The sequence below is a fragment of the Drosophila pseudoobscura genome, chromosome 4, assembly GCF_009870125.1.
Source record: "Drosophila pseudoobscura strain MV-25-SWS-2005 chromosome 4, UCI_Dpse_MV25, whole genome shotgun sequence".
Taxonomy (NCBI): Eukaryota; Metazoa; Arthropoda; class Insecta; order Diptera; family Drosophilidae; genus Drosophila; species Drosophila pseudoobscura.
The window spans coordinates 23,136,293-23,161,574 of NC_046681.1; the positions used below are offsets into that span (position 1 = coordinate 23,136,293).

Consider the following 25,282-nt stretch of genomic DNA (forward strand, 5'->3'; position numbering starts at 1 on the left):
TGAACTTTTTCGCTAAAACCTTTTTTTACGCAAAAAGCAATAAAAGCAAGTATTTAGAATAAGCCAGTTAAGTATACAAATTATTCATGAATCGTATAAAATTATGTGGGCATTGGTAAATGTGCTATATAGCTGAGAATATTCCACGGAAGATCAAAAACGAGGAATATGTAAAAAAGAACTTGAACTCGTCAGTATATTGACGGTATATTTTTTAAATGAGTATCACACTGCTATCCGCGGTCACACTGATCTCCTTTTTTTCTGCCGACGCCGCATGGACTGCGTTTTTGTTTTTTTGTTTGTTCTTTTTAAAAACATTTTTTAAGGAAAATTGTGACTCGAGTTGGCTTGCACGCAGCATGGACCTAAACGATGCTGTTCTTACCTGTGCGGTCAACATACAGTGGACCAATGCAGTGGGGATTACTGGCCGCAAGCTGGCTTATAAGACGGCCACCTTGCGCTTGGTCCGCAACGATATCCGGGAGCTGTTTGTGGAGGTGACGCCCGAGAAACTGAAGCCCCTGAAGTTCAAGCTGAAGGATTTGATGGTCCACAAGAAATTCATGGCCGAGGGCAAGGCCACGTTCAATTTCAAGGCGGAGAACTGTGCCATCTACCTGTCCAATGCCCCGCCCGGCACGCTAATGTTCTTCCTACGCACAATTTTCATCAAAATGAATGGCGACGGTGGCCAGCCGGACGACGCCTCGATGCAGAAGAAGCTGAGGGAGCACCTGCTCTCGGGCAAGCCGAGCAGCTTTGAGGACGTGTCGCCCGTGACCACCGCGGAGATGATTTTGGCGCGCAAAAAGGCGGGACTTGTGCCCAAAGGAACAACCACCACACCCTCGCCGCAGGGCGCCAAGAAGCGGCGCTTCGATGAGCTAAAGGATCAGGATCGAGAGAAAGGCACCGTGCCGGCGGCCAAGAAACTATATCAATCCTCGCCTCTGGCCGGCACAGACGAATCACTACGCCTCAACGAGGAGCAGATGGAAGTGCTGCGTGCTTGCACCACTGGCAAAAATGTCTTCTTCACGGGCTCCGCCGGCACCGGCAAGAGTTTCCTCTTGCGTAGGATTATCTCTGCCCTTCCCCCCGATGGAACTATAGCTACAGCATCCACGGGTGTGGCTGCATGCCTCATCGGTGGCACGACGCTGCATGCCTTTGCGGGTATTGGTGGCGGAGATGCCACCATGCAGCGGTGCCTGGAGCTGGCCTCTCGTCCGGTCAGCGCTCAGACGTGGCGGAAGTGCAAGCGACTGATCATCGATGAGATCTCCATGGTGGATGGACAGTTCTTTGAGGTTTGTGCCATCGCAATCCACTAAATGACTTCCTTTATTGGAATCTCTTCTGTTTTTTGCTTGCAGAAAATCGAGGCAGTGGCCCGGCATATTCGTCGCAATGACCGTCCCTTTGGAGGCATTCAGCTGATCCTTTGCGGCGACTTCCTGCAACTGCCGCCCGTGATTCGAGGCGATTTTGGTGCGGCGCCCAATGCCACGCCCCAGCAGCGCTTCTGCTTTCAGTCCAGTGCCTGGGAGACCTGCATTCAATGCGTGTACGAGCTGAAGCAGGTGCATCGTCAGTCGGATCCGGAATTCGTCAAGATCCTGAATCATTTGCGCATTGGTCATGTGAATGAATCGATAACCACGCGACTGGCGGCCACATCCAGGCAGAAGATCGAAGGCAATGGCATCTTGGCCACGCAGCTCTGCTCCCACACGAATGACGCCAATTCCATCAATGAATCGAAGCTAGAGAACCTGCAAGGCGACAAGGTACTCTTCCGCTCAGACGACTCTGATGCGGGCATGACCAAACAGCTTGATCAGCAGATCCAGGCCCCATCCCAGCTCTATCTCAAGGTGAATGCCCAGGTGATGCTGCTCAAGAATATTAACATATCCAATGGACTGGTCAACGGTGCCCGTGGCGTGGTAGTGCGAATGGAAAAGGATCTCCCGGTGGTGCGGTTCAAGAACAATCAGGAGTACGTCTGCAAGCACGAAAAGTGGATCATCAAGACGGCCACCGGTGGTGTGATCACCCGTCGTCAGGTGCCCCTGAAGCTCGCCTGGGCCTTCTCCATTCACAAGAGCCAGGGCCTCACCCTCGACTGCGTGGAGATGTCGCTCTCGAAGGTCTTTGAAGCGGGTCAGGCATATGTTGCCCTGTCCCGAGCCAAGTCCTTGCAATCCGTACGCATCCTAGATTTCGATGCGAAGCAGGTGTGGGCCAATCCCCAGGTGTTGCAGTTCTACAAGGGCTTCCGGCGACGCCTTATGGACACCACAATGATACCACTGGGACCCAAGAATAAGGACAAGCGGCCAGGCGATGCCAACAGTGCTTTGGCCAAGATCAAAAAGAGCCTGATGAACAAACCATTGGTTTCTATTAGCTGAATGGGAGGATGGCACTCGACTTTTAGATGAATTTAATTAGGATTTGTACAACCTAAAGACTGCTTCTCTTTTGGAGGCTCATCCACAAATATTTTTAGCACATTTAAGAAAAACTTTCAATGGCAATTTTATCACCCGAACTACGGATTAAGACGAACAAACTAGTATTAAGCCACAAGCTGACATTAAAATCTACTGCATTTAATCAACTAAACAACCTGAGAGGAACCTATAATGATTTTTTGAAGAGATTACTTTTAGCAGAACCTTAAAGAATGGCTTCTCGTGTGGTTATATAAGAAATTACTCAAATTAGACCTCTTTTAACTAAGGCAGAGTAGGATCAAAGATTGAAGAACTCATAGAAAACGCATGTGAATCGAAAAGAACAAGACTATCATTTTCTGTGGCATGCACAGGGGTAAACAGGCGTAAAGAATCTTTAACGAAGAGAATGAGAGATTAAAATTACAAATTACAAATAAAGGCACTCCTGGACAATCAATGGCCCAAAATTTCAGGATGAGCGGCCTTGGAAACTTGAATAACACTTGGCCACAAAAACCTTTTGCCTCTGCTATACATACATTCCTAGAAAGTATAAGAATTATGCAAGCTGCGATCGAGTTAGAGCTACATTTACGACATGTGGCGTTTACATTTGCTTTAAATGTGTAACTATTCCATTAGGCATACAGTTTTAACAAATCTAGAGAACAAATTAAGAGAAAAAGAACAATCATCGACCTGTTAAGACCAGATAAACCTTTTAGAATGATTCTCTTTCAAGGATCTACAGAATCTTCGTATAATACAGAAACTATGTGAACAAACGAGACACTTTAACCTAAACTAAGGACGAAACCAAGTCAGAGGCCTCTTTGGGTATACCATTTCAGGGTGTGTGTATTTTGTAATCACGGAAAATTGAACTAACAAAAACCTCAGTTCCGTCTCGGCAGGCAGGAGTTGGAGCAGGAGGATGATAAAAGGAAACTCACTGAGCGGCCTACTCTTTGCCCTTCATGCCGCTGCCTACTGGGCCGTGGCGACGCTCCCAGATCAAACGATGCTTCTGCTTCATGTAGGCCGTCTTGGCATTGGCATAGCCACCCAAGTCGCCATCTAAAAGAAGGGAGATTCAATAAGTTAGGTGTGCAACAGGGGCCCAGGTAATCGCACTCACATTTGATGAACCAGTTCTCGGTTGCCTTCTCGTACTGCTCGAGAATGGGCTTGCACTTGATGATGTGATCGGGAGCTTCGTACAGTGTGCAATCCTCGAATCGCTGCCGCAATATATTCACAATCTCGTTGTCCACCATGCGATCGCGGCGGAACTGCTGGTCCGCCTCGAATCGGCAGACGGCATCGTCCGTATAGCACTGATCGATGGTCGGCACGCGTTGGAAGCGCTGGTGGTACCAGTTGTACTTCTCTTGGTTCGGTTCCACAATGGTTTCTGCAAAACATCCGAGGTTTTAGAGCCGTGTAAACAAAAACATTGGCCTACCGCGTTTGAGGTTATGTCATTATGTAATGGAAAAGTGTTTTTCCAAGTTTTGCAATTGTAGGCGCTATTTTGGGTAGCATAGCTCTATCAGGGGACTCTTAAGATGGCAATTCAGTGTCTCCAAGTTCCGGGACTTACCACGGAACCATGTAATGGGTCCATCGATGATATTCGACACCGACTGGGCGAAGCTGGCCATCGGGCTGCGCGGCTCCGGCATTTTCTAGCTTCTGATACTTCTGCAAGGGCAGGAAGAGCTTATTAGATTGTCAGTTATCCTTTATAGGTGCTTTGTTTTATTAAAATTGCTTTAAAAACCTTATTTTTCCTTAAAAATATTCCAAATTTCGGTTCAAGTGTGACCGTCAGAAATATACCAAAATATACCGTCTCATTTTCAAAATATACCGTAAATATACTGACAAACCGGAGTATGGAAGTTTGTATACCCTGTGCAAAATATCGTTGAAATAACTTTCAAACTGAAACTGACCAGTTTCTGCATTAATTAGAGCCTGGGATGACAAAGTTTCGGGACCTTAAAAACGAATGCTGCTATCGACTCATACCCGATTCAATGAGAGCGAAAAAGAGAGCATTAAACGGTTTGATGAGATCAGTTCGGCCATCGATACTATCGACTGGACGCAAGTGGAGCGCGCCAAATAGAAAAGTTTGAAAATGAATGAGCGAAAAGGAGTCAAATGCAATCAATTGGAATAAATGATGCATGCACGTAAGTACGATTCGAGAGAAAAATTAATTAATTAATCAAATTAAAACAAAATAAAATGAATCAGCTTTTTGGCGGCTATTTGAACACTCGAACTAAATGTAAGCTAGTAGCTCGTTAACTTTGAGCGGCTGCTTTGGTTCCACAGCAGCCACTTTAACAGGTTCATAGCAATTAGCTTGAAAGTTCTTATCATATCAGAGCATGGTAGAAATACAGAAGGTAGTAGAAACTTTTTTGAGTTATTTGCCTCGATACTTTACGATGTATTTTAACAGCAGACATTTTAGGTGCCTTAACAGCATGAGTCTGGTTTTTCTTCGAGACTCTAAGAACATGAGCTCAGCAACATTTTTCCCAAGTGCTCTCGAGAAAAGGTATGGACAACTGGGAAAACTGTTCCAGAAACATTTCAAAGACCATATGCACCACACCTGACCGTGTTTGATCAATAGTATGGTATGAAGCAGTCCCGGTTGGTACGGAATTGGGGTTGCATTTTACCTTGCATGCGCTCAATTTTCTGGTCCGCTTTGGCTGCTGTCCATACCTTCTTTTTCCCTCAGCAACACGCGTTTGTTGCCCAGCAACATCTTTAGGCGCCAGCAACTCTTGAAGGCGGGTGTATTTGAAAAATACTATAGGATTTAAGATTTAAAATGTTATTCAATTATCCCAAAAAGGTGTCCATATTAATATAATTGCAAAAAAACTATCACCTTCATCAAAAAATATACACAATATTCGACTTATCAACATATATTCAGAATTGAGATACTCAGATACGCAGATACGCAGATACTCAGATACTTTTTCGGCTTCGTTTGGTTCGGACGTGTAGCGGGCGCTCGTTCGTTTCTCTGTGTGTGTGAGTGTTCGTGCGTATCTCTGTGTGAGCGCAATGGCAAAGCAAATGTAAAAAGCTCGCACGTGCGGACGCCTGCGAAAAGAGAGGAAAGAAATTGAAGTAAAGCAAAGCAAAGCCAAAACAACAAAGCGGGGCGCCGCATGCAAAATAAATATTTAATAACGAGAAATGCAAAAATAAGCTGCAACAAGGCGGGAGAAAAGCAAAAGGAAAAGCAAAACCAAAAGGTTTATAAATAGTGCACAAAAACAAGGCGGCAAACGGAAATTTCGGCGGCACAATAAGAATTTGTCGCCGTCGTCGCCGCCGTCTGGGGTCACGTCACCGCCGCATCCCCCCGCGTTCGCGCGAGTGTGTGTCTGTCTGCCGACTGTGCCCGTGTTTGTGTCCGTGTGTGCAAAAATATAAAATTTAATAATAATAATAATTAAGAAATTGCGCCGAAAATTTAATTTACCGCAAAATATCCCAAAATAAGAGAAATTACCCAAAGGGGTAGAAATATTTGCGCGCCCGCCCCTGCACGAAAAAAGCGGACATACGTTTTTCCCGCCTTTCGAAATGCCGTCGGCAAAATGATGAATGCAAAAGAGTTGCAAATAAGTGAAATAAATCCCAAAACCAATCAACAAATGTGCCAAATTGTTAACAAATAATAATTCAAGTTTAAAGAGAGAGTGTGCGCAAAAATGTGGTCCCACTGAGGCCGCCCAGCCCCACAGTCCCACGTGAAGAGATCAGATCAGATCCGATCCGATCCCCCTTAACGATCCAGAACATGACCGAATACGTGACGCCGAATATCAGCAGCGTGCTGAAGAAATACCAGACGAGTGCCACAAAGAGTCTCCAAGGACCCGGCCATGCCCTTGCCGTGGCAGCAGCAGCTGCGGTAGCAGCAGCAGGGGTCGGCGGCTGTCCTTCCCTGGAGGTGGCCTCCACCAATGGAGGCGGAATCCGCAGCGAGAGTCCAACCTGCGGGGGCAAGGTGCAGCAGTCGCCTTCACCCGGAATTCCAATCATCAAAAAGGAGATACTCAGCTCCCCGGAGCCGCACGAGTTGCAGCACCACCATCGGGAGGCAGCATCGCCTCAGATCTATGCCACGCCTGCCACTCCGCCGAGAGAGCTCTCGCAACCGATCCTCTCTGTGGCCGATGCGGGCTGTGGGGAGCTGTACGAGACCCGGCTGGAGGGCAAGACCATTGGCTGCTTCTCGGTGGGCGGAGAGATGCGACTGTGCCTGCCGCAGTTCCTCAACAATGTCCTGAACGACTTCTCGCTGGAGCAGATCAATCGGATCTTCGATGAACTGGGGATCTACTGCTCCCAGTGCACCCCTGATCAGCTCGTGGAGTTCAAGGCCGCCGCGATTCTGCCTTCCGATGTGAAGGCCAGTGGATTGATAACGCGCACCGATGCGGAGCGTCTCTGTGCCGCATTGCTGCATCGTTCCGATCGCAACAGCTACATCCCCATCGAGAACCTGCCGAAGGGCGCCCTCAGCTTCCACGTGTACCACAAATGTTTTGGCAAATGCGAGGGGATCTGCACACCAGAGATGTACTCCTACCAGAAGCCCACGTGCATCAAGTGCCTCGAGTGCGACGGATGGTTCTCGCCCCAGAAGTTTGTGGGGCATGTGCATCGGAAGTTCGAGAACCAGACCTGCCACTGGGGCTTCGATTCCCGCAACTGGCACGACTACCTTCACGTGGCGCTCGACGTGGAGAATCGCGAAAAGTACCAGATAATCCTCGATCAGCTCAAGGAAGTGGAACTCAAGGAAATGCACAAGGCGCAACTCGAAATGGATCACAAGAAACGAAAGGTACGATTTTTCTATTTTTTGTTTTGGTAGGAATTTTGGAAACGGATTAACATCCCTAAGCTAAGAAATGGAATTTCCCTATAAATTGAACGGCATGGGGGAAATTATTTATTTATTTATGGTTTATTGTGGGATTCCTGAATGAGTCTTATACGAAGAATTCGTGAAGATTATCGAACGTGGAATCTTCCCATCAACAATCTTAAGGGAAATACATAATTCCTCTTATTTCCAATGCTTGCAATGGTATTTAATAATCGAAATGTTGAAAATTTGCTCTAGAAAGAAATTCCAATATATATTTTTGTGAATCAGATCGAATCTCTTCCTCAGGGAAAACTTTCGATTATTGTGGAATCCAATAAATCAAAAATTTCCCTAAATAAGAAGAGGGACACATGTATGTATGTTCTGGAATTTCCCAAATGTCGCATTTATCACGAATATCACATATTTTACTTAGTCTAAGTATCACTTCCGTCTCACTCGCTCTCTTGCACTAGTTGTCCCTCCCCTGCACAATTTCTGCAACAAAAATGCGTATGAGAATGTCCCACCCCAAAACCAATCCCACTCCACTCCCATTTACCATCTGAATCTCACTCTCAATCGCAATCGGAAACGCAAAAGCAGCAGCAACAACAATACTCGTTAGGCCAGAGACAGGCGCCGTCAAAAGTCGCTTCACACCTTCGGCTACCGATTGCAGCCGCAGCAGCAGCGCAGCGCCCACTGTGGCCCCATATTTGGCATCGCGGCTTCTGTCCCTGTTGCTGCTGCTGTCTCTGCTTCTGCCTCTGCCTCTGTTGACAGCGATTGATACTTCTTTGCCATTCCTCCATTCGCATTCGCATTCACAATTCTCATTCAATTCGATCTTTTTTAACGACATTTCGTTGACGCCCGCCCGTTAAAAGCTCATAAAATGTATAATACAACAAGTAAAAGCGGCTTTGGCGATATTTTGCCTATGGGATATACATATGTACATATGTATGTATATAGAGTAGTAAATGCTTTAATTGGTATTCAAAGAGGGTGGAACAACATTCGTCTCTTGTATTAAATCGTTCATCCGGTATTCCTGCTCTGCTCTCATATTCTTTCTGGCCAACTTCTTGCGTAATTCGTTAAACCCCTCTCCCTAAAGGGTATCAGAAATGCTCACTCAGAGCAGCGGGGCAACATTTTAGAATTTATTATAAATTTATATAAAACGTATAATAATTATTATTTTAATGCAGCTGCATTTTATAGCGCACTCTCTCTCTGTCTCTCTCTCCCCCACTCTTGTTAAACAATTTTTTGCTGCTTTTTTTTGGTAGGCCAATGATGGAGTTTTTTTTACCAGTTTTTTGTCGTTCTTTTTTGGTTGAATTATTTATTTAAACTACTTAATTTTCTGCTTAAACAGCGCTCGCAAAATATTTCCATACAAAAAACAATAAATAATACAATTTCTGAAATTCTTTTACTGTTTTTTTTGTTGTTGCTGCTGCGTGCGCTGCCAAAGCGTCTGCCGGCAGTGGCAGTGGCGTTGGCGACCGTGGCGGCCCGGCCAAAAATCGACGACGACAAGTTGTCTCTGCCGACGTCTGTTTGCTGCTGCAGCAGCGCAGTCAGCGACGACAATTGGAGCTTATTTTTAGCTTTTCGCTCAATTTATTGCCTGCCCTGCAGTGTGCGCCCCTCCCTCCCCTCCTACGTCCCTGCAGGCCACTGTTTTTGAAGCCTTTCGATTTTTTCCGTATTTTGTGTTCATGTGTGTGTGTTTGTTGGAAATCCGCTTCAAAAAGCTTTAATGTTAAACAAGAATGAAGGGACAGGAGCCTTAGGGTATCGAGGCTTTAGATACCCTCTTGGAGAGCGTAGTAAAGAGAATAATTTATTGTTACATCAATGTTTATGTAGTTTTATTGTTCTCGATTCCTTGACTTATATTCACGAATGTTTCACCCAAATATGGGACTGCTATCAGGGTCGTAAATACTCCTCATCAATAAAGGGGTACCAAAAATATTCAGCAAATAATAATAATGAGCCAAAGCGAGAGGAGGCGATACGGTGATGTATAGTAGGGCCTGTTGCGGGGAGCGGCGGCACAGCACAGCAACAAAAATAAATCGCAAACCGGTTGCCAACATTGTCTGCCGTCTGCTGCTGCTGCTGCTGGTGCTAGTGCTGCTGTACTTTGGCGGGGACTCTGACTGGGGTCTGGGGTCTGGGGTCTGGGCCCTGCCTTGTCTTGTTATGGGATGTAGTATTTCTGTCTGGCGCTGCGACGCTGGGACGCGGCGTCCCAAAGTCCACTCCATTGCCATTCCATCCAAACCCCCTCCCCATCATACCTGAAAGGTGGATGGGAGAGTAGGGGAATCGTCTCAAAGTCGTTGCGCAGTCGCAGTCGCAGAAAAGAAAAAAAAAACAAAACAAACGTCTTGCGGCATTTTTGTTGCGCAAAAGAAGAAAACAACAAGAAGGGGAATTATAGAAGGATGAGGATGGTGGAAGGGGTAGAGCGAACAAACATATATTATACAAAGCAGAAGAAACAACAAAATATAGTCATAACGAGATAAAGAGAGGGAAAGGCAGATTGATCTATGGGTGGGAGAGTCCCGGAATTAATGGGGCTCTCAATTAGTATCGATCGACGGGAATGAAACGAAAAGCAAGCCAAACCCTTTTTGATGCCCTTTAGAGAACTGCCATGGGGTATGACATATACTGCTTACCTCAATAACTATGTAAAGGGGAGGGTATATTTTAGTAGTAGCCTAAAGAACTGCTAGCAGAACAAAAATTTTTGAGAGAGCCAAAGATATCGGGAGTGGATCAGAGAGGGACGGAAAAAGAGCGTCGCACGGGCACTGCATGCAAAAACAAAAATGCCAATGAACGTGATAGACGACGACTTTGACGTTGACGTTGGCGCTGGCGTTGACTTTTGCGCTGCATTGAGCTGCGCTGGCGCCAGCTGCTTGCAGGCTGCTGCTGCTGCTGCTCGAAATGTGCCAAAGAGGAGACAAAAACAAGAAGGAGAGGGAGAGCTAAAGGTAAAGGTAAAAATAAAAAAAGACAAATGAGCAAATGAATTTCTGCTGCTCCATTCATTGGTGCCCTTGGCAGAGCGCGTGACTAATAAGATCGCCAGCTGCGCTGCTCACTTTCGCTGCTTTCCCCTCTGCCACTGACTCGTGGCACTATGCTCTCTCGCCTGTCCGTCCCCTCTCTCTGGGGATCTATCACTTACATAATCTGCCCAAAAATGGACTTTGTCACTCTATTTCCAGAATTCAAGTCGCAAAATTTTTGGAATTTCATGTTTTTAAATTTCAGTTTTTTCGTTGTTTTTTTGTTTTTGGTGTAGCTTTGTTTTGGCAACAACAGGTTTTTATTTTGTGTTTTGATTGGATCTGTTATGGGTATACTCTTGATAAAGTATTGGGTATTGGCGATTATTAATGGATTATCTTTAAATCCATTATCCCCTGAGTCCCAATCTTTAATCTTTAATTGCTATCTAGGGAAACACAATTTTTATGAAATTTCATTCGAATTTGATAATTTTGAGAATTTTTCCAATCTCCTCCCCCTCAATCTAAAGAGTATCTAAACTTCGTAACTTTTGTATGATATTTTGAACGCTTTGATTTTTTGGTCTTTCGACTCGGTTATCGCTCATATAAATTTCCAAATTTATGCTAATCTCTTTCAATATACTCTGGCCACTAGCGTTTTGTGGCTGGTGCTGCCATTCATCGTGTTTTTCTGGTTCGAAACCATTCGCACAGCACGTTTCTGCCGCGCTCAGATCTCTCTCCGATTGACTCCGATAGAGAGCTCTCCTGCTAGTAAAAAGTATTATTCTAAAATTTTCGGCTGCTTATCAACCAATTTGTGGCTCTCGGCTGATAAGCTTTCCGCTCAGTTGGCCACGTTTTGGGGTTTGCAAAAAGACAAAAAAAAAAAAACAGCCGAAAAATCAGCCCAAAAATCGAGTCAGAGTTATATGCTGAATTTAGCTCTGTTTCGGTTTTTCGGGCTTTCGTTTTTTTCTAATCTGTAGAACGATTAAAGAAACAGTTCAGAATTGATAAGAGAAGCCATTGTACATGTGGGGGAATTGTAATATTTTATGATCTCTCATACAGCACCATGTGGGGGATTTTGAATTCTTCTATAAAATATGGGAAATTATTAACCTAATTTAATGGTTAATTTCGAATTATAAATGGAATTTCGATTCTAGACAGATCTCTCTATCTGGTCTCTTAGGTCATCTGCTAATTGATGTTTCATGATTAATTAGCTGAGAAAAATGGAAATATCTGGAATCAATTAGACAGAGGACATGGCACGGTCTCTAATATTGTTATACGGTTACGTATACGCATTGTTTGCGAAATAAAGGAACGAAATAAATCTGTCGGGACAATATTTTTCACGGTTTCTATATTGAATTCCGGTTTGTATAGAATATAGCGTATATTTGTACTTTTTCAATCTCAATATATTGCTACATTGTTTGCTATATCTTCTATTTTGTTCCATGTATTCAAATTTATCTAAGAAATTTATATTCTTATGGGGTTATTCCACTGCAATTTGCATATCCCTTATAGGGTTCTTAACCCCAGAGATGATCTTTAGTAATGGGATCTTAACTCAGCAGAAAATAAAAGAATCTTTAACCCTGATGGATATGTGTTATCTTTCCGCCTATCCAGGCAATATATTAACCCTCTGAGGAAGGGGGCTGCTTTTTTCCAGTCTGTCGGACCCCCTCGACATTACTTGATCTACTTCTCCTTTAGCTGCTGCTACCTCATGCTTCTCCCTTCATCTAGTTCTGCTTATCCTACTCCTTCTCTTCTTCTCCCCCTCAAACTTCTCTTGTTTTTCTGTCAGTTGCCGATTTGATAAGCGCGATAAGCAAAAGAGCGATCTCATTCCAGTGGGCCTGCCATCCGTCTCTTCTAAATCACCCTCCTTCCCTCTCTCTCTCTCTGTCTCTCTTTCTGTGGCTCGCTCTCTCCCTCACTCTTTCGATTGGCCTGTGGGCAAGTCTCGAGACCGATCTGTAGCCCCCCCCTCCCATCCGCCTGCCCCTCGTGTCCCACCCAACATGTCATGTGATGTCCATCCCGTTCTTTCTTTCTTTGCTGCATCTCCTCTTTTTTTTTTTATTATTATTAGCAAAAAAAAAAAACTTAAGACACACGACAAGACACAAGGCAAAAAGGCGGTGGGAGGAGAAGCAGGGGGCTAAAAAAAATAGATTCTGTTTTTTTTGCGGAAGGTGCGGCCTCGACGAGAGATCTAGAGAGAAGAGGCCTCAAAGGGGGAAAGGGGATATTGCGAAAAGGTGTAGAGAGGGTGTGTGTGTGTGTGTGTGTGTGTGTGTGTGTGCTCTTGTCTACAATGTTTTTGCTTTTTTGCATACGCCGTACATTCGCGTAGATGCGCGGCGGCGCCTTTCCTCTGCTTGTTCCTCCTCCTTCTTGTAGTTTGTTTTCCCTCTCTCTCACTCTCTATGGTTTTTGTTGTATAGTAAGTGTTGTAGACGTTGTTGTAATTGTTGTAGAGATTGTTTTAGCTGTTGTTGTTACCGTAAGACAGGTGTGTGCCATCGTCGTCTGCCTTCCTTCCTCTAAAGTCTCTTCCTCTCTTGTTTTGTTTTTTTCTATAGCCAACATTATTTTTTTTTATGGTTTGTGTCTATCCGCAGATCTTACATCTAAATAGGCTGGTTCTTTGCTGCTTTGGGGTCTGCTGCTGCTTCCCCCCACCCTTTTGCTCTCTTTCTTTGCGCGAAAAAAAAACACCTGATCTTAAGTCTGCGTCGCGAGGAATCCCTTTGCCATCTTTCATTAAGCAAATTTTGAACAACTATTCTCATGTTTTTTCAAAAATAAAGTGCCAGCTATTTAATTTTGATCTTTAGCTTGGTTTTTGTTGTCTAATCGAATGATTTGAGCAATCAATATGCATATTGATTTTTTGGTTTGAGTGCAAAGATCAGAAATCCCTGAAAATACTCGTATTTAAATAGCTACAAAACGTGTTTAAACAATTTATACATTTTGTTGGAGAGCTAATAAGAGAAAGATCTATACAGCAACATAAGAGAGAGAATGAGCTACTGTGAGAGGAAAGAGAGGAGAATATCATGGAGAAATAGGTGAAAATTATTATGTAAATGTTTTTGTTTATGCTTCAATTATAGTACGCGTTACATACTTTTTACTGTAATACCCTAAAAACAACAAAAAAAAAAAAAATGGATTTCAGATTTTGGGATCTTAATATACGAAGATATTACTTACAAAAATATTAGTCGGATTTCTGGGGGTAATAGATCTTATACAATTCCATAAATATTCAAATATTTAAAAAAAGTTTATCAAAAAGTATGTCTTTTCGATAAATTATCTTGTATTTAAAATATTAAATAGTTCTTTGAAATGATTTTAAATAACACTCCAAAACCCGCATCCTTATACAGAAATTATTATTTTTCTAGATTTTTTCTAGATTTCTACTAGAGTACATATCCCTTAATCTTAGGGCATTCTTCCATTCGTTTCTCAATCATATTTCCCCCACTTTTTACGCATTTTGCGCGATCAGCCATTGACCTCGTTTCTGAACTCATGCCTCAATTGTAGAAGCAAATGTTGAAGCCTAAGCAACAAAATAACAAGTGCATATTTACGATTGGATTGGACGATTTTATAAGCCTACTATATGTATAATACGTATACTCAATATTTTATATATACCATTGGGAATCGAGGAATCTGAGTTGATCATAGAAAATAAAAAAACGAGGTCGCCACCTTATCAGGGTGGTTCTCTCTCTCTTCCAATCTTTGCGGCACTTTTGGACTCTTTGTGACAGTTGGTTTATGTATTATCTCTCTCTTAAAGTGAGACTCTTTCTTTCTTTCTCTTTCTGTCTCTCTGTCTATATTTTGCTCTCCATTATCCATTTATCTAGACCGGAGACTCCCAGCATTAACCCACGTCTAAGCATCGTCTTCCGTGGTTGCCGCCACAGACGTGACAAAATTTGCATGGCGATTAAATCTCTAGTCAGAGACTCTATCTAGACCTCTCTTTTTATAGTGACTCTCCCTCCCCTCTCTCCGCCTTTATATGTATGTATGTATTGCCTTATCTGAAATCTGTGTGAGCTTTGGGGGGGCCCAAGCATTTTCTTCAGTGTTTTGCGCATTGTTTACCAGCGATTTCCTAGTGTCATTTCCACAGATTTTATCTCTCCCTCTCCCTCTCTCTCTCTCTGTCTGTCTCTATCTCTTGTCCAGCATTTCCGTTGCAGAAGAGAAAAGGGGGTTCTGGGTCGTGTGGTGTGGGGTGTGGGGGTAGGGAGGGTGGCTGGTTGGTTATGTAGTTTACACCTGGCGCACAGGTGACGGAGCAATGACGACTCGCTTCAGTGGTTCCACGGGGGAGAGGTTCTGTGAGGGTTTTTCCACCATAGTCTGGTTTCTGGTTCTTGTTTATTTCCTTCCTATTTGCTTAACGGCGCTTCCACTATGATGTCTATCTCTTTCTCTAGTCTCTAGTAATGTCTCTCTCTCCCTCTCTCTCCCTCGCTCCAATTCTCCTAACGAGTGTCTCTTTTTCGCTGCTTATTCAAAACAGGCCTCAAAGCAGCCTTTTCTTCCACTAACAATCATTGCTAATTGAATGTAATAACCATTCAAATTTTATTGATAGTTGTTGATGACAAACATTTTTTCTATGGTTCAAATTTTTGGCAAATTTTTCGCAACAAGAGACAACTTTTCAATAATATACTCACAAAGAATGAAACCAGAGAAAAGGTTGAGGTTTTTGATTGAAAAATTAGCGGAAAAAGAGGATCTGTTGTCTGTGAATGTTAATTGTCATTGAAAGATTATTTTAATTGAAAATTTGATTAATTGGGTGGAGCACTTTCTTTATTTAAAATAACTCAAAATTTAATATATCTCAGCACTATCTTAATATATCTCGCTAATAATATACGTTTCTTGTGCAATTTTATTGAAGGGCCTTCACCATTCCCATAAAAATTCACCAATTCTCAAACATTCTATTGTTCTACTAAATGAGTTTCTCACGCTTTTGGATTTCCCTTTCAAAAATTGATCTTAAATCCAATCAAATCAATGATCCAAAGCATGTTGTAGTGATTGGCCAAATAATTAATACGATATCATCAGAATGACAGCCTGCCTCTGGGGCCTGGGGTCTGGCCTCCATCGAGACGAGACTATGCCACATTTATTCGTAATCGTATATGCCGTAATGCTCGCGGCAATAAAGTGATTGACAGTTTCTGTAATTCAAAACTTGACATTCGTTTTATGGGGCATTTTGATAATGCCCCACGCTCTCTTCACCCCGAGATGTGTATGTCTCAAACAACTCAATTCGTGCCACGCCCCCTCCCTATATCTCTCTCTCCTCTTTCCCTCTCTCTAAACTTTCACACGCGATGACGACAGCATCTACAAACAAAAAATTCTATTACAATTCTATTGTGTGTTGTGGTTGTTGTTGAGTTGTTGTTGTTGGGTTTTGGGGTTTTAAATTACAAACGGCTACTCGTGTTGAGCACTGAGAGAAACTCAAGACGTTTAAATGTCAGTGCTGAATGTTGTCCATGCGCATGAGTGAGCATTGGAGGCTACTGGCTGCTGGAAACAGTAACAGCAGCACTACAATGAAACAACAATAACATTCCAATGGAAAGATTGCAACAAGAACGTTCCAACAACAGAATTACAAAGATATTCCAATGGAATGATGATAAGAATGTTACAAAAATCGCATTCCAACTAACTACACCAACAAAACTACAACAACAGCATATCATCTATGTCTAAAAACTACAAAAATTTATAAAAATATAAAAAACTCTTACGATATGGTAGTGAAATCAATAACACCAACACTTAGACCAACGTAAACCTCAAAATCTACAACAAATTCAACAAAAGCAGCACCAACAGTCCTCCAAACAGTGCTATTTTCCGCAGCATGTTACCACCTATCCACCTATCTTCTCCCTCCCATAACACCTTTCCACCTGGTGGTAACCCCAGCATGTTGTTGTAAATGATATTGCCGTCACGGCAATACAACAGAGAGAGAGAGAGAGAGAAAACAGGAGAGAGAAAGAGAGAGAATCACAGAGGCACTCGTAGGTAAATACATGCAAAGACAGTATCAACAATTGCATAGTGACTGCCACAATGTTTTGCTGCCTCCTTTACCACTGCCACCGCCTCAATGTGTACCTCCATGCCCAGCCCCTCTTGCCACGTGTTCGATTTGCCACAAAGTGGAATGCGCGCGACAACAACAACAGGAGGTGCAACAACAGTAACAGCGATGACGCTTGCCAATACACTTTTGAAGCATGAATCGGAAATTGGGGCATCATGATATTGACATTGAACAGGGTCTGAATGAAGACTGAGAAAAAATGAGAGAGGAAAACTTAGAAGAGAATTTAGAATCCATCTTACATCTCTATTTCGATGGAGGTTTGCGAACTGTTGGTTTCGTCATTAATCTGTATCTCTTATACTTGATATTAATCATTTTTATCAAAGACTTGATGAATTCTTTCGTTCCATTTATCAGTGCTCATATGGTTTGATACAGTTACCATTCATTTCGAATCTTTCATTTATATATCAGACATAAATTTCTTTATGAATCACTTGCATTCCATTGGAGACTTTCCGTGAGCATTTTTGATTGCTTTTAATGCTACTCTTGCAATCAGCTTTTGAGTTATTTTCAGTTATCGACTTGTAATTGAGAATGTTATCGATTTATGATCGATGAATATCTTATCCCTTATCTATAAAAAATGCATTCCTCCTCCAAGAGCATTGGATCTTCGTTAATTGTTGCAAATTTTTGCAAATCTGTCGCTGACCTGAGACAGACCCTCCCTCCACCCTCCTTTTTCCTCTATTACCCCATCGCTCCTCTTTCTCTATATCACCTACATCTTTCCTATACTCTCTCTCTGCTGCACTTTGTTGTTGTCGCAGGCAGCGAACTATAAAAAGCTTACATTGTTGCGCCTCAAGCCATGGATGGTCCTCTCCTCTACTCTCTCTTTCTCTCTCTCTCTCTGTTGCTCTCTTTCCCACCTATTTTACTGTTATTGTGTGTGTTTTGCTTATTTTTCTTGTTTTAATTGGCGCGCACGCAAATTGTGCGCATAACCTCAAAAGTGGCTACGAAGCTCGAAGAACCCTCCAAAAACACCCCCTCCCCACGCCTTCCCACTGCAGTTCGTCTCCTCCTCCTCTCTTGCCCTTCCACAAAGTTGCACTAAATCATGATGATGATGATGGGAATGACGTAGACATTACCGCTGACTCGACCCCCTCTCCCGACCCCGTTCTCTCTCTCGCTATCGGGGAGGTCTATTTCTCTCTCTCTCCCTCTCTCTCTCTCTGTTGGAACGGGCACGCGACTGGCGACGAGACGACACGCCGGCCGTAGCTTAATGAAATATTAGAAGCCACCCGAGACAGGGCGACGAAGACGACACCCTACTGAATTGGTTGGAGAGGGGGTTCGGGTTAAGTGGTGGAGGAGGAGGAAGGTAGAGCTACAGACGTGGATGCATCACGTAAGGTGTAGGGGAATACACGTAAGAGTGCATACTGCGAATGGTTGTATGGGTGTGTATGTGTGTAGTGTAGCTGTAAATTAATGAAACGTTGTCTGCTGTGGCGCTCTTCCTCTCCATCTATTTCTCTTTCTCTAGTCTTCGCAGTTTCGCACTCTCTTCGACTCTCTATCACCATCCGAAAAAAGTCTACAGCATTTCTTTATACCCCTTGTAGTACTCCAAGTGCTATCGGTTTGTGATCGAACATCGCTTTTCTATCGAAAATTAATTTCCTACAAAAATCAAATTAAACTCTTGTGTTCTATGTGGGAAAAGATGCAACAATCAGAGTCCCTCGATTATAAATCGATAACAGTCAATATACATTTATTTTATTCCGTCTCTTTCTATTGAAAAACCTATGTAAAATCGAAAAGATAAAATTTTGTAGTTTTTAGTTTAAATTTTCTAAAGATTTTCCAATCATAACTCTAGCTTCATATCTTTTTACATAGAAATCAATATCTAGGGTATCATGGTTCGTTTCTCTGGTTCTTTGGTTCTTCCATTTCTTGTCTTTGGTTTTACTGTTGTTTACGGAAATGTTGAGACAGCAGGCAGGCCAGCGCCGTCGTCGTCGGGCGACCTCTTTATTGGGCCCCTGATACTGCAAGCACTCACTCCCCTCTCCCCTTTTTATATGCACTTCCTCGTCTGCACTTTTCAGTCTAACCCTTTCATTTCCGCCCTTCCCCTTCTGCCATCTTCTACTCTTTCCACACTATTCCACTTCTCTTGCCACTTTTTCGAACCTCTCTCTTTCTCTGACTATTTTTTTGAGCCCCCCTTCTGCTACTCCACCCATGGCGCTGCTTCTATGCCGCACTTGACGCCGCATTGTGCAATATATTGACTTTTTACACGTGACAGGCAGGCAATTGACGAGCTGCCATTGTATGTGGTTGTTGTTGTTGTTCGTTCCTGTTGTTGTATTGTTGTTGAATGTGCAGTAGCTGCTGTTGTAGTTTTTGTTGGTGTTATCACCGGCTTGTGTCTGGGGCCAACGGACATCTAATTGCCACTGCGTCTGCCTCTGCCTCAGCTTGTTGTCGCCTCTGCCTCTACTGACTGTCTGGCATTTGAATGGCCCTTTGGCCAGCAAATGAATAATGAATAATTACAAAATAGATTCAAAGTTGAGGACACCAAAAACGACAGTTTCAATCGTTGGGTTCCACAAAATTGCACAAACGTCTGAGAGCAGGTATCAACATTTTGCAGAGCGAACGATGTCTAATTTGTGTCTTAAATGTATGTAGATTAGATCTACTCTAAATGATGGGCATTGCAATTCATTGCACTAGAAATGATAATATTATTTTGTATTTTGGCAGCGTAGAAGCTGAAAGGGGAACTGTATCGTTTTCTTGAGAATTAATTGATGTACAAATTATGGAAAATAATTCCACAAGGCGTCATTTGGAGAGACTCTAAAGTACGGGAATAAAATGTTACAACGCGAGGGAAGCGAGATTATTACATAAAAATCCAGTATTCCTCTAGGATTATAGCATTATAACCCACGACACTTTGATCGAAAAATTGAATAAGACATTTATCTAAACTTTTTTGAATACATTTATCGATTTTCTATACCTTTATTGATAAATATTTTCAGTATTAAAGTGAGAGAATTTTAAGCTTATTTCACATGCTCGATAATTTGATCGATAAATTTCGATACCATTAAAGAAAATGTGCAAAATATTGCCACCATTAATGACTGATGCCTCCTCCTTTTGCTGCTGCTTTCCATTCCCCTATCGTGCTCATAATTTCTGCCAAAGTTGTTAATGCTGCCACACTGCCACTGCCACAAACAAAATATAGACTGCAACAAGTTCAATTTCGTTGTGGCAGGCAGGCAGGCAGGCGAACTTCTTGTTAAACTTCGGCAATTGCAACTTGTTGGCATTGCCACAAACGCTACGTTTCTTTCATTTTTGCTGCTGCCACGCCCAGACAATCGCCTGCCTACTGTGCGCCTCAATTATGCCAATTGCAGCAGAGGCAACAGCAACAGCAGCGGCGTGGCAGTTGAGTCGTCGAGTCTCTCTGTGTGTGCGCCATGACCTTAAAAAGGCGGAATGGCATGGAAATTGTCTGCCACGGATTTGAGTCAACGCCTTCGCAGTGCAAGCCCCTCTTTCACCTTCCCCCCCTTGCGGCCCCTCCTCAACTTGTCGTCCCTCCTCTCCGCCGTTTTCGTAGAATGTTGCAGCTGTTTGATGTGCGTTCGCTGTCTGGTCCGATGTCTTTCGCTGTCGTCTGTTTCGGGCCATTTGTGTCTGCAACGCGAGTTATGCAAGCATTTTGGCCAACAAAAGAGGGAGAGAGAGAGGGAGAGTGAGACAGGAAGACATTCAGAGAGCGAGAGAGAGAGATAGAGCGTAGGCCAATGAATTTTTGGTTAAATATTTTAAGTGGTTCTGGCCATGCGCGCCGCCAATTCTTGCTCTAAGGTTGACTCTCGAAACTTAACGCATTTGACCCACTAAGAATAAGAGGCACAAACATCAGTGTGAGGCAGCAAAATAGCAGTGGCAGACCAGGGCACGGGGGGATACGGTGGTGACGGGTGCAGGGTGGGGGGTGGGGGGTGACAGCCAATGGCCAGTAGAGGAAAAATGTTGGCCAAGGGGAACCAAAAAGTGCGAGAGGGACCCATAACCATGGCCAAGCAATTTTCCATTCCGTTTTTCGCATTTTCAAGTTAATTACGCCGCAAATTGTTGTCATTCATAAGAGTTTTCCACACAGACACACACACACACACACCGAGAGGGGGGTTAGAGGGGGGCGTGAAGAGGACAGATGAGTCAGTCACCTTGCCACAGAAAAAACAATCACCTTACCCCCCTGCCAAAACCCAATTGAAAATCCGTTTCACGACTCATGCAAAATTCTCTTGAAATTTATGGCAGAAAAAATTCTTTCATTTTTTTTCTTGTTTCATTTTTGTTTTTTGAAATTTGTTTCCAACCGAAAAAAAAAACAGTTTCTTTCGACGACAAGCGACAAACAAATCGTACTGCGGGGGCACGCCACACAGTTTTTTTTTGTGTAGTTTTTCCAAAAATACTTTTATAAAAAAATATAGAAAAAAATAAATAAATGAAAGTGCAAACAAGTTGGATATTTTGTAATTTATGGGATTTTTTTTTTTGGCAGGTCTTGAGGTCTAGAGGAAATGCTTTTGTAAGAAAGAGGGTAGCAGGGAGAGGGTAGGATAGGAGGATTATTGGTACAGGTTCTTATGGAAGCAGTTCCCTAATTCAATAGTCGTTAGTGTTGAGATCTCAATGCCCCTAAATTTTATCTTAATGAGAGGCCTAAATCCAGTACAAGAGTGGAATGAAAGTGGGGATTGTTTTGGAAATTTCGCAATGCATTGATGATTCAATTATTTAGAATGAAAAAGATAGTACAATTTCTTTCACATATAGCTTTTTGTATAGCCATAAACTATACAATAAATTCATCTTTTAAGATATTTTCTACTTCCACAGAAGATTCTTGGCTGGAATCCATCATCAATTCAGGAAAAGTTTCTATATCATACACTTCATACAAGTACAGTCTGTCGCCAGAGTTGCCTTTTCTGTTCTCTTCTGTTCTGTTCTGTCGTTCTGTCAGCGACAATTAGCCGACATCGTTGTCATCGGGTCTAGTCTCGACGTTTAAAAATACACAAGAAAATGATAAATCAAATTTATGCCAGAGGAAATAATCTTTATAGATATAGGAAGATTAGTGTTTTTGTGTGCGGACCGAAAGATAGCGTCTGTAAAGATCTAAAGCTAATTTTTAATGAGCCATAATGTTGCCCCCCAAACAACCCTTCTTACAGATATGTCTTTCTATCCTTTGACCACAAAAGCCAACCCCAAAGGAACACAAGGACGAACAAAAGTAAAGTAAATTGCGTATGAAAAAGTGCGTGTGGCGCATGGGATGGTCCAGAGACAAAGCAACACCTTGGAACCCCTACAGACGGGGGATTAGGGGGTTGCTTGTTATGTAAAGTTTTTCAGTGTGTACTTAAGACACTGCCATTATATCATTTTTCTAATAGACAGAGAGCTTCTGTTGCTTCTGCTTTGATGGGGGAAAAATGTGTGGAAAATGTGCGTAACCCCTGTGCTTGAACCCCTCTGAAACCTACCCCAATCTGGGGCGCAACCCTTCCCCCATTTTTCCTTCAGAGTTCATCAACTTTTCTCTCCCATCTACCATCTTCCCAGCTCTCGTGTAATTTATTAGATTTTCCCTGTGGCTCTGGCTATCCTCATAAGATCTGTAAATAACTGTTGTGCTCTTCCTGCTCCTCGTTTTGGGGCAGGGGCAGTGGCAGGGGTTTCCCCCATAGTTTGGGAGCTCCTTTAAGCCAATCTTCTTCGATATTAGAGGGTGCCAGAGGATAGTGGCTGTGAAGGGGCGCATGGGCCATGGGGCATGTGGCAATGCCTGAAATATCCTTGAAAGGTTAAAGACATTACCAATGCAGGACATCGTCGTCGTCGTCGTCACCATTGTTGTGGGTCTCTCCTGCTCCTCTCTCCTCGCATTCCTTTGCCTTCCCTCGCCTCACTCTTCTACTGTTTTCTCGGTCGTCGTTGAACTCGTTTTGCCACACAGCCAGGCGGCGGTCGCTGCCCCTGGCCGCCTTCAATATACCGCTGCTGTCCCCCTCCCCGGGGTGTGCTCCTGTCCTGCTGTTGCCTTCTGCTGCTTCCTTTTGTTGTGCTCCTTCGTGTTGTGTGTGTGACCGACCCACCATCCTCCTTTCAGTCCAGCGGTCGGGGATCTGGGGCCATTGTTGTAGTGCTGCTGCTGCGCCCTGCCTCAAGTTCCTTTCAATGACAATGCGTTTCGGAGTCGTCATCAGTGCGTTGTACTCTGGCGGGCCATTCCTCTTCTTCCTGGCCTCCTCTACTTCTTTTCTCCTCTTCTTTAAGAGAAAATCCCTTTTTTTTATATGTTTGAGGTTATCATCAGGGTTGCCAGGCATTACATTACAGCAATCAGGGTTGCCAAGCATTACATTACAGCAATCATGGTTGCCAGGTCATTAAAATATACCACGGATCCAGGATTAGAATTACAATTTAATTTTTGATATCTTTGTCAAAGATATTGCAATTCTTACTAGAAATAAGAAGGCGGTTAGAATCAGGATTGCTTTTCACAGCTAGAAACCAGGGTTGCCCTGATTCCTAATTGGCTTAAAGACTTTTGGCTTCTCATAAATTTCAATTTATAGAATTTTTCAAATATTTTAAAAAACATTTGATCGGAAGACATTTTGCTGCGTAGCTAGCAGCTACATATGTATCTGTATCTATGCATGTATCTGCTGTACAATTGTATCTGTGAGATACTCTGACTGTGGCAAAGCTGTGAATTAGTCGGAACAGCAACGCAGACAGCGGCGACTACGACGCCTGCGAATTAATGCCGCCGACATAAATTATAATTTAAGACAATTTTAATTAAAGCATTTTACTCTCGGGTTTTTCACTCAGATGCGTTGATATGTATACCAGGGAGGAGGAGGAGGAGAAAGGCGTTCCGTTAATGTTTTCTCTGCTCTCTGCTTAGGCTTGGCCTCTCTGCTGTGCTGTCTGCCCCTGTCTACTGTCTGCTGAGTGTCTGCTTCTGTTATCTTTTTAGCCCTGTTTATGGGATGGTTCTCTTCCATAAGGTGGTCGCACTGCAGGCTTCCGATACGATATAGGCATCGATATCTGTTATTCCACTGTCGACTCTCTTTTCTCTAACTCACTTTCTCACTCACAATCTGCAGTTGTACAATCTCTGGTACACTTTTGTCATTATCCACCACTGTCAGCTCACTACTCTGTCACCCAGTTGTTTACTGAATATCACACCATTTTCTTCTAGTCACACCAGGTTCTTTTTTGTGCCTTTCTTCGAGATGTTCCTACCTCTCTTGGGACAGTTTAAGACCTTTAGCTATACTATTTCATACTTCACGCGTCTATCGTATCTTGAACTCTGGTCACACTATGCCTGATCTCCGATGTAAAGTGGTGACTGTACCAAGAGTCTGAGAAGTGTCTGCTCTTGTATCGTATCTCTTCTTTCACAGCTCCTCCTTAACTCTATTGATCTTCTGTTCTGCTATAATTCTACAATTTTCCGCTTTAAGCTCGCTCTCTTTTCTTGCTCCTATCTCTGCTTTTGTCCTGGTCCTCGTCTCATCCTCTCCCTCTCTCTATTCTGCCATTCATCTTTTATCATCTTGTAATAGTTTTTTCTTGCTGCTGCCGCTTCTCTTTTATTTGTCTTCTCTTTGGCGTTTCATTTGCTTTGGATTGAAATTGTTGCTGTTGTTGTTCCTTCTTCTGGCATTTTCCTACACTTCGCTCGTTTACCGTTCGTTCAATTCACGACGACTTCTTCTCGTTGACGCCTCGCATATTGTTATTGCTTTTTTGCTGTTGTTGTTGTTGTGGCTAACAATTGGCGAAGCGCCAATAATTTTTATACATTTTTATACTGTCATTGCTTTGGCTTTTATTTGATTTGCACTTGTCCGCTAGTCGTATCGCTACCTCTGATTCTGTCCCTCTCTCTCTCTTTCTTTCTTAGTCCTCTGTCTCTTTCCGACCCACCCCTCTCTTTCTGTCTTAGTCTCGGCCTATTTCTGTCTCTATCTAACTTCCTATCTCTCCTTCACTGTGTGAGTCTATCTCTTTATTTTCCTTAGTTCGGATGTTGTTTTTTGTGCAAGCTCTATTAAAATATATATATATGTACATATGTATATAAATAGGGAGTAAATATATAAATATGTGTGAAAACTAATATAAGTACATATGTATGTACATATGTGTATTCAGATACAGTGAAACCCTGCTTGAATGGACAGTCACAGCGAGTAATTCATCAAATTAAAAATTAGAAGATGTTCTCTAAGAAATCTCTCAATCTCAGGAGTATGAAATGAATTGAAGCACTTTTTCCGAAACAAAAGTGGCTTTAAAGGCTTTTAATGAAAAATCGCGAAAATCGAAGATAAAGAAATCTTTTCTTACATAATTGGGTATCGATACCTCCGATACATTTTTTGATGATAGCTCAAAACAGTTCTAAATGAATAAACGGAGATTGAGAGCGTTCTAATACTTCAGTTACGCCTTTAGACTATGTATTTCTAAAGTCCGATATGGTATA

At 42.9% G+C, this 25,282-nt stretch overlaps 3 protein-coding genes across 4 annotated transcripts in view; 2 read left to right on the plus strand and 1 right to left on the minus strand.

The window, feature by feature from the left end:
* Positions 1–252: 252 nt before the first annotated feature.
* Pif1 (Pif1 DNA helicase) lies at positions 253–2,802 on the plus strand. The gene is made up of 2 exons (XM_001356672.4): positions 253–1,316; positions 1,383–2,802. The coding sequence occupies exons 1-2, from the start codon at positions 363–365 to the stop codon at positions 2,421–2,423; spliced, it is 1,995 nt and encodes a 664-aa protein (XP_001356708.1). The 5' UTR covers positions 253–362; the 3' UTR covers positions 2,424–2,802.
* Positions 2,803–3,301: 499 nt separating this feature from the next.
* Positions 3,302–4,394, minus strand: ND-PDSW (NADH dehydrogenase (ubiquinone) PDSW subunit). The gene is made up of 4 exons (XM_001356673.4): positions 4,255–4,394; positions 4,075–4,175; positions 3,610–3,885; positions 3,302–3,548 (listed from the first exon to the last, which is right to left on the minus strand). The coding sequence occupies exons 2-4, from the start codon at positions 4,154–4,156 to the stop codon at positions 3,433–3,435; spliced, it is 474 nt and encodes a 157-aa protein (XP_001356709.4). The 5' UTR covers positions 4,157–4,175; positions 4,255–4,394; the 3' UTR covers positions 3,302–3,432.
* Positions 4,395–5,446: 1,052 nt separating this feature from the next.
* The window catches only part of Snoo (Sno oncogene), a 114,227-nt gene continuing 94,391 nt past the window's right edge, over positions 5,447–25,282 (plus strand). For both annotated transcript variants that reach the window (XM_033379436.1, XM_001356676.4), the window contains exon 1: positions 5,447–7,368. In XM_033379436.1, the coding sequence (XP_033235327.1) occupies positions 6,316–7,368 (1,053 nt within the window). In that variant the 5' untranslated portion in view covers positions 5,447–6,315. The remainder of the gene's footprint in view (positions 7,369–25,282) is intronic.